General features: G+C 37.4%; 1 protein-coding gene across 1 annotated transcript; it reads right to left on the bottom strand.

The window, feature by feature from the left end:
* Positions 1–1,190: 1,190 nt before the first annotated feature.
* On the bottom strand, positions 1,191–1,830 carry LOC140857794 (uncharacterized). The gene has a single exon (XM_073256983.1). It carries the CDS (start codon positions 1,707–1,709, stop codon positions 1,350–1,352), a length of 360 nt encoding a protein of 119 aa, XP_073113084.1. The 5' UTR covers positions 1,710–1,830; the 3' UTR covers positions 1,191–1,349.
* Between the last annotated feature and the right edge of the window lie 7,933 nt (positions 1,831–9,763).

Consider the following 9,763-nt stretch of genomic DNA (forward strand, 5'->3'; position numbering starts at 1 on the left):
TGCATGCTCCATTTCTGTTTGTTTTCTGGTTGCATCAGCTTTTCCCATTGACACACAAAAATAGCAAACCATAGAATCTGTCTGATCAAGAACATAAAATGTTAAATAAACAAAAATTCATGAGTGTATAACAGAGTATACTTAAATGATCTAAAACAGTTGCTCCTATGTGTCTCTTTCCTGCTTATTTCATGAGCATTGATGGTTAATTAGCTCTGAGCAAGATCTTGTTGGTCAAGTTGGATGAAAGTAAATCAAAACAAGCTATAACCTGCGAGCTTAATTTATCGGCTAAAATGTTCATCGTCTTTAGAGGCTCACTTGTGTTGAGCTAGCTTGAACACATCAAAGATGTTGCCAGGATTTGAGGTTCTCGCTGGCAGCTCAACATTGGCTTCGTGACGGTATAGAGCAGAACCACATTGTAAACTTAAACTTACCACCGACTGCTTTAAGTAGGTAAGAAAAATCTGGAAGATTATAGCATACGAGAGTAACATTGGTGAATCCGTACGAGTAGAGTACGATGATCAAATCATGTGTTTTGTTAACAATATAATCATTATACTGATCATTATATTCAGAGAAAGGGCGTGGGACTTTTACTGATCGCTGTGGTCATAAAAACTGGGACATTTTAGCCACGGATTGCCGGCTGAAGTGAGTGGGTGGCATGTGCACACGTGCACGTATGCATTGTGTTTATAGATACGTGTTGCCACAGCATCATCTTGGGCCAGTAAATCTCCACGCTGAAATAAATTAAGTAAAACTCTTCCCACTTTTCTTATCACGGCTTCGCTTGTATTCAGGAAAAAGGTTAAATGCCACCGACCATTCGGAGACGCTCCTACCCGCTAGCTGTCTCCAGACGCGCCTGCCGCGCTGATTGGCTTCAAACCATACAGTTGGTGGGGCCCAACCCTGACGTCCGATCAGATCATCAGATCGAAGACCGACACACTCACCGGAGACAAAAAGTGAAGGGCTCCACTCCTTTCAAAAGCTCCCTCCCTCCCTCCCTCCCTCCCTCCCTCCCTCTCTCTCTCTGCAGTGTTTAATTGGCCCCACCAACCTGTGTTGATGATGAACAAAAGAAGAGGTCCCACTTTTAGTTCCAAAGCGCGTCCCTCCCCACATAAAACGACAAAAAGAAAAAATATGCGAAAGAAACGAGAAAGGAATCGCCGTAAAAAGCCCAACGGGAAACGGAATAATTTAATGACAATAATCGACATCCTTACATAGAGAAGCGAAAGCCTGAACCACGAAGCTGCAACTTTGAAATGACAAAAATGCCCCCAAGCTAAATGCTATACCATGGCAACATGGTAATTCCGCAACTTCGGCTACTCACCCGAGTCATCGCCGCCGCCGAAGAGGGATATGCGGTTGTAGAGGAGGAAGAGGAGGAGGAACAACACGAGCGCGACGCCGATAGGAGACCCGCCGACGCGGTGGATGGAGTCCGGGGAGCCGAAGGAGAAGATGTCGGAGAAGGCGGTGCCGCGATCCGACGACAAGAACCGGATTACAAGTATGAGAGTAACTGGAAGGAGTAGAAGCCCCGCGGGAGTTACGAGTTCGGAGATGGCTTCTAACAGTGCTTCGCCACCGTCGCCGAGGAGGAATGGCACTGCCACCACCACTCCTACCACCACTGCTAATAGCAGACCGTGCGGCGGCGCTCCCGGCCCTTTCTCCACCATCGTGATCTCCTCTTCTCTTGCCTTTCTCTTTAGCTCTCTTTCCGAATGAGAAACAGATGGATATGTGAGTATAGGGGAGAGAGGGAGGGCTGTGGATCTTCGTTGCGTAGCCTTGGCCTTCAGGAGTGGATCAATTTATACACAAGAAGGTGAATGAGATGTTCTGTTTTGTTGGCTATGCGGAAACGGGAAACGGGAAACGGGGAAACGGGTATTTGAATATTGGGCGGGAGGTGGTTTGAAACGAAGGTAAGTCACATTGGGGTAGGGCGACACTGAGATCACATCAGAGTAGGAAATAGAGTCCGCGGATTTGGAATGAGAGCCTCCTTGCTGGGTAAAAACTTTAGCTGTGAATCCATATTCTTTTAGATAAATATTTTTTAAAAAATATTTAAATAAAAAAATAATTTATTCATATTTTTTTATATATAAAAAATATGTTCAAATATGTTGTTTATATTTTTTTATATCATTATTTTGTTGAATAAATTATTAAAATTTATAAATATTTTTTATAATATCTTTTATACTTTTTAGACCAAATTTGATCAGTTGTTTATAAAATTCAATTCCCTTGTACCAAACAAGTTTTTAATCTATAACAAATTATTCTAGAATAATAAAATTATCAACTTTTGATAAAAATATATTTTATTTTGATGTTTGAGATGAAAACTTCATCATTAGGAGAGTTGTTGTCTTCTAGCTACTTTCTATAGCTTCATGTAATATATATCGATTTTGTAATTTTAGTAATATTAATTATATATCACACATATAAAGAATACTTAAACGTTGGCAGCCAGTTGTCAAATTAGATAAAAAATTTAAAAAAAAAAGATTTTTGTAAATTACTTTGTTGTAATTTCATAATTATAAGCAATTCAACAAAAATTAAGTGTACAGCATTAGATGGCCTCTATTCAGTAAAATCCTCATACGAGAATTTTTGGACAGTGGTAATCGATGTTCCTTCGAGCCAAGCCAACTAGTTTTTGGTTGCACTTGTGCCAATAATTTGTCGATTGGGGATATTATTTAAAGTATGGGCTCTAACCCAAAAGGCCCAACAAATACAATTACCCACCCATGGCCCTTTTACCTAAATCCTAGAGTCTAATATAGCTGTCTTCCTTACTATCTCTCTCTAGATGTGGCCTTACCATGACCAAACACTTTATGTGCCCAACCAAAATTATCATGGATTGCATGACCTAGTGAATTCCTTAACTCTCCCATGAATCCCACACTTCTATTTGATCCGAAATCTAAACCTCACATTATCCTCATGTATATATTTATCTATATTTTATTTAGTATATTGATGCTATTTTTTGTGAGGTAGCTATAGATGTGCCGAGAATTTGAAGGTTTTTGATATTAGATAGAGATAGTTTCCTAATATTATTTCTTTCAGTCCATGGCCCTTTGTTTGATTCAATAAATTGGATCCGTGGACAATTTAAATAGTCCACCCACAGATATTTTATAGCTTCATCACAAAATTTATTATATAGAAGTACCAAAATATGAGATCAAGATAAACATAAGTAACAAAATAGGTAAACATAAAAGAACCCATATCAAATAGTAATATATAAGTACTAATTACCACTCCAAGATAAATATGAATAACAAAATAAGTAAATATAAAACAACCCACATCAAATACTAGCGTATTAGTATCAAAATATGACTCTAAGATAAATTTGAGTATCAAAATAAATAAACATAAAACAACCCATATCAGGTTCCATATTAGTAACCAAAATGCTTCATCTGCAACTACTGCCTACTAGTCATATCCCAATATAGAAGGAACATAAGCATGTTTCCTCTGGTAGACTAAAGAAATAATGAGTCTCTTACACATCACTTGAAATTTTCCATCCTACCATCATCTTCTCATTTTGAGTGAGCCTCTCAATTTTAAGAATCTCATCACACACTTTCATTCTCATCTTCCTTTCCACATTGAATGCTCCAACCAAATATTTTATATGATCCTTAGCCATTTGAAAATATGATCCCAACTTGGACATCTCATTTGAAAGGACTTTCACCAATGGATCATCTTCAGTACTGCCTCTTGATCTTTTTGACCTATGCTATCTAGAAAATAAAGGATATATTGCTTGACTAGGTTGGATGCCGATAGATAATTGTGTATCAGATGCAAAACCAATCCAATCTTCTTGGATATTTTTCAAATCTATATTGTTATTCCAATCTACATCTGACATCTCTTCATTAACAAACTCAATATTTGCTATCCCTTCTTCTCGCTCTATATTCTCTGCTACATCTGCTGGTGCCTTAACTACTTCTCTAATTGCTCTATCTCTACCAAATATTATCACCAAACTGATCCAAGTGGGAGAATGACTTATTTCTAAGCCCTTTAGCATATAAGTGACTCTTGAGAAGCAATGAATAAATGATAATCAAGTATCAGTAGAATGTTTAACTTAGATTTTTTTTTTTAAAAAAAAATGATAAGAAATATGTTAACATTTGATGAGAATGTATGTTACCTTTATCTAGTCATTAAAAACATTGTCCTCACATGTGATGCATTTATCGTTATCATTCTATTCAAATCCTGAAGCTTGAGATCTTAACATCTCTTGAATAGCATTGTATTGCCTTTTTAGATCCTTCACTCTTGATTCAATATATGGGCTAGCCTTTAACCCACAATCAAAAGGCTTTTTCTCCATCCACTTCTCCAATTGCCCAAAATATCTACTTATGAAAGTGCTATTGTCTGCTTTCCAATGTCTATAATTTATTAGATCTAATAAGCATTCAACTAACTTTGCATCTTCAATGATCTCCATAATTGAATTGCTCATTTCTATGCAATGCATATGACAACCACAATACAATTTGGAATACATGATTAGTTAACATGAATTAGAATAAATAGTATTTAATCTTTTTATTAAATATAAAATAATCTGGAAACATTGCTACAAAACAAGCCCACAACAAATTATGAAAAGGCACAAAAGGTTGTTCATACTACTATATGTCAAAACAAAGTTGTTCAAAATATTACAAGGTCAAATGATATAAAAAAATAATATCAAACATACATCAATGGAAAAAGATATAACAATCTAATATAATATGAATTAGAAGAAAAATCATCTTTGACTCTCTTGTTGCCACTGTGTGAATATCTGTGTAGCTAATGCACCCCTCAAAGCATTCCATTCATTGCTTGTTTCCATTATTATTATTTTTTTCTTGATAAATATTATGCATGATATCAATTTCATCATCATCAAGTACTTGCTTAAGTGGATCAACTGATATTTTTCTCCTTATAAAATTGTAAAGAAGGCAACAAGCAAAGATTATCCTATAATGAGTCTTAATAGGATAAAATAACGATCCTCTAAGAATTGTCCACCTCATTTTGAGGAGACTAAAGACTCTTTCTATAACATTCCTAGCTTGTAAGTACTTCATGTTGAAGAACTTTGTAGATGTGAGAGTTGAGCTTCACTTCTCCACTCACTAAGGTGGTTTCTTTGACCTTTATAAGAAACTAAAAATTCTTTATTACTTAAAAAATCAGTATCACATAGATAGTAGTAACCTAATATCAACAAACATAGTCAGTCATCAAATAAAAATTTTAGATAATTATATAATTGCTTCATAGTTTTTTTCCTTACTTAATTTAACTAGAGGTACTTCTTAGCAATTGCATCACGAAGAATCCTAGTCTTGTGCAAAACCCTCCCAACTGAGCAAAACATATATAAGCTGCATATCAGACTCTAATATATATATACCATCTAAAGCACCTAAATAATTCTGCAATTACAAAAAAGATAATAGTCAATATATGTATTATAAAATAAAAATAACTAAACTATAGTAATAAAGATGATACCAATCTTGGACCACCTCCATCGATCATTTGTTTAGTTTTCAAGCACTATTTTTGATTTTTTTAAGTAGAACCTCATGTAAGTGCAGTATTATATGAAGAACGGTATTGAAATGTCTACTAACTGTGAAGCGTGATCGATAGAATAATAATTACACGGATCTATTTTTTGAATGGTGACCGATTGTATTCAAGAACATGGCCACCATTTCTTCCATCCTTATATCTCTACTAGCTATCAATTTTTCAATTATCTTTATTACATGAAGCATCTCCTATCCATATCCTTAGATGATCTATACAAAATTGGTCACTCTCTATTATCATATGTATAATTTTTGCAAGCGAAGTTGTATACCTTTGTTCATGAGTCTCTCTAATTTCATCACCTTTTTAAAATATCAGCCTAGGCATTGATCTCCTCCTTCTCCTAATGACTATGACTAGCACGATCATGTAATATGCAATTAAGAACTTCATCATCATGTTCTAATATATCCATATGACAACCGTAGCAACTCTTCTTTTTCTATTCCTATCTACATGATCAATGGCCATCCCTGCACATACAAATTGATTATACTTAAAGGTGTATCCAAATTGATGATTAGATGAGAGGAAGAAATGAAGGAAAAACCATCTTTTTCCTGTGTAGGATCTTCTAGATTTCATCAAATCTAGGACGGAATAAATTTTATTTTTTATCCTATGCTATTTCAGATCTAATGTCTATTAGATATAATTTTATTATCTGATATTTTAATTTTAAAATTAAATCTAAAAGTATGAGAAACATAGACATACCTCAAGGGTAATCTAATTACCCTGTAGATGATCGCAGCACTGCCTGAGATTCTGATGTAGCCACGCAAGCGCTTGGCCTCTACCAGTATCCACTCAGGTAGGATCTGGAATATCTTCTCCTCGCGATTCTACGCTCCAAAAATCAGATCTAAATCTGATTAGGAAGATCTTCAAAAATCTTTCTGAAGTTGGAGCAGCAGCCTGTCGAAGAAGTCCTGCAGCCTTCTGTTCCAGGCGTCACCACGCCTTGCACCTTGCCAGATGAACGTCCAAATTCTTGGACGTGAAGAGGGGAGAAAGGAGAGTAGGGAGGATATGGAGAAGAGGGGAGGGGGTGGCAGTCAATGAGTTTTTTGCACAAAATAAGTTCTGCCCCGAAACCCTAGGTGCAGCAGGGTTTATATAGATCCTGTATGCTGCGCAGTGCCACATCATTCGATCAATCAAAAAATTTCAATAAATTCTGAAGAAAATTTGATTGATGAAGTGATATCATCTGATCACATCAGATAAGAATTCCTATGCTCTCTCCTATATTGGCACCAACAATGGATAGGCTCAAATAAGGTGGCGCCAAAGAGTCCAAGTTTATCAGGACTCTTTGGTTCTTATCCATTTGGGGTGCCCACTTAAATCCAATTTGGCTCATACCATAATCTGATTATGGCATCCAATTTGATTAGGTTTAGGTATGTGGATACTCTACAAAAATCTTTCAATAAGTCCTCTTCAGTTTAAGACCCATATGTCAACTTTTGACAGATGTCCTAAAATGAAATTGGCAGGTGCTAGAAATTAGCAGGTGTTGTCTTAAATTCATCTTATGAATTAAGACAAGCCTTTTCTGAGCTGGACAAGCTTCATTTAAACTGAGAGAAACCTTCTTAAGGTTCTCTGGATGAGTCAGATCACATTTGGCTCAGTAGAGACAGAAAAAATTACACGAGGAGAAAGTTAGGCTCAATCGAGTGCTAGCACGATTTCCTTGAACCTAATTGGATCTTATCCAAATCAATTGGGCTAGCCAATTGATAACATCCAGATCCTAACCCTTATTTGTGTGATCCAGTTAGGTTCAATTCTGTATGGTAATGAGACATGTCGTGATCTCATCATCGACATCATCGAAACTCCTTTCGATGGATCAGAACTCTTCTGATTCAGATAATTAGAATGATCGATCATCAAAATCATTCTAATTGCTCTCAAAATCCATCAGTGACACCTAGCAGTATATGGTGGCAACCCATCAGAACTGAAGACGAATCTCTCGGTGCAGCTATCTATGTGATTGAGTTCCTCTATCATGAGTCCCGACTGAATTAGGATTAAGGTGAACTCGTCAAACCCAACATCAGTCATATGAATCAATCGATCGATCCGAATCCGATGTGAAATCCCAATGGAAAACTCTTTTCCATTATTTCACTCTGCCATGGCCATGGGCTTAAGGACTCGATCTTTCGATCACCATAGGACTACTCCTCTCATCTACCGAGGTTGATAGATCCCATCTTGATGCGATCTGGTTCCTACAATGAATATGCTACAGCCAACATATACCTCAGGGTTCTGGATGGCTAGGAGATCGAGTTATGGTGTAGTCAAACTATAACACACTCAAGGTGAACCGATGATACACCTCAGATCAAAGAACTAGACACACAACTGCAGCATCGAGCTAGTCATCGACGAGAAGGTAGATTTCCTTATGACTGCTCGAGGTGGTCACGCTCAGTACTCTCGTTCTCAATGAATACCTGTACTCTTACTCCAGTGTCTCCACACCGTAGACTTAAGACTCATCTACCCTAAGGAAGCGATCGTACACCAACCTTCCGGATTGATCACCATCCTCGTGATGATCCTATGGTCAGGAGCAGTTTATGAGTTAGTTATGTAAATTCATGCATTAAATTTTCAACTCTTGAAAATATGAATTAACATTCCCACTAACTCAAAAGATGTATCATAGATACAATATACACAATGTGATAGAAGAATAACCCTTTTATTCATTTATAGTCAAAATTATAATTTTGCACTTAGATTTGTACAGGAATGTGTCAGCCGATCTGGCATGTAGAGCACACATCTAACAAACTCCCACTTGACCTAATGCCAATTGGCTACATATCTAAGTCCCATCTTCTCAAGATGGGCTTTGATCTTCTGTTGGCCCAATAGCTTAGTCAGCGGGTTTGCCACATTGTCTGTGGAGTCGACTCTCTTGACCTCGATATAACCCTTTTCGAGGTAATCATGGATCAGATAGAATCGCCGCTCGATGTGCTTGGACTTCTGGTGAGACCTTGGCTCCTTAGCTAGGGCTATGGCGTCATTATTGTCGCAGTAAAGAGGGATGGCATCCGATGACATCACTCCAAGCTCTGCGGCAAACTTCTTATACCAGAATACCTCCTTCGCAGCTTCCGATGCAGCAATGTACTCTGCCTCCATGGTGGAATCTGCAATCACCGTTTGCTTGAAACTCTTCCAGCTAACTGCACCATCATTACAAATGAACAGACTCCCAGATGTCGACTTTCGATCATCTATATCAGACATAAAGTCTGAGTCTGTATATCTCTGAATCTGGAGTTCTCCATTTCCAAAGACTAGAAACATATCCTTAGTCCTTGTCAAGTACTTAAGGATACATTTCACAGAAGTCCAGTGCTCTTCGCTTGGATTCGACTGATATCTACTTGTGACACTCATAGCATGGGCTATATCAAGTCGTGTACATAGCATGACATACATGAGGCTCCCTATTGCCGAAGCATAAGGGATCTTGCTCATGCGTTTAATCTCCTCAGGTGTGCTAGGGCACATCTTTTTGGAGAGATGAATGCCATGTCTAAAAGGTAATAAACCTCTTTTGGAGTTTTTCATGCTAAACCTCTTTAGCACCTCCTCTATGTACATCTTCTGTGAAAGTCCCAGTATCCTATTTGGTCTATCTCTATAGACCTTAATACCCAGTATAAAGGATGCCTCTCCTAGATCTTTCATAGAGAACTCCTTAGACAACCATATTTTGACTGAGGTCAACATGGAAATATCATTCCCAATTAGGAGGATGTCATCCACGTACAATACGAGGAAGACAACTGCGCTCCACTGACCTTTTTGAACACACATGGTTCCTCCTCGTTCTTGATGAAACCAAATATTTTGATCACATCATTGAAATGAGTATTCCAACTCCGAGATGCTTGCTTAAGTACATAAATGGACCTTTGCAGCTTGCAGATCTCACTGAATGTGAATCCAAGCGGCTGTTCCATATAGATATCTTCCTCAAGATGTCTATTTAAGAATGTCGTTTTCACGTCCATCT

The sequence above is a fragment of the Elaeis guineensis genome, chromosome 5 (assembly GCF_000442705.2).
Source record: "Elaeis guineensis isolate ETL-2024a chromosome 5, EG11, whole genome shotgun sequence".
Classification (NCBI taxonomy): Eukaryota; Viridiplantae; Streptophyta; class Magnoliopsida; order Arecales; family Arecaceae; genus Elaeis; species Elaeis guineensis.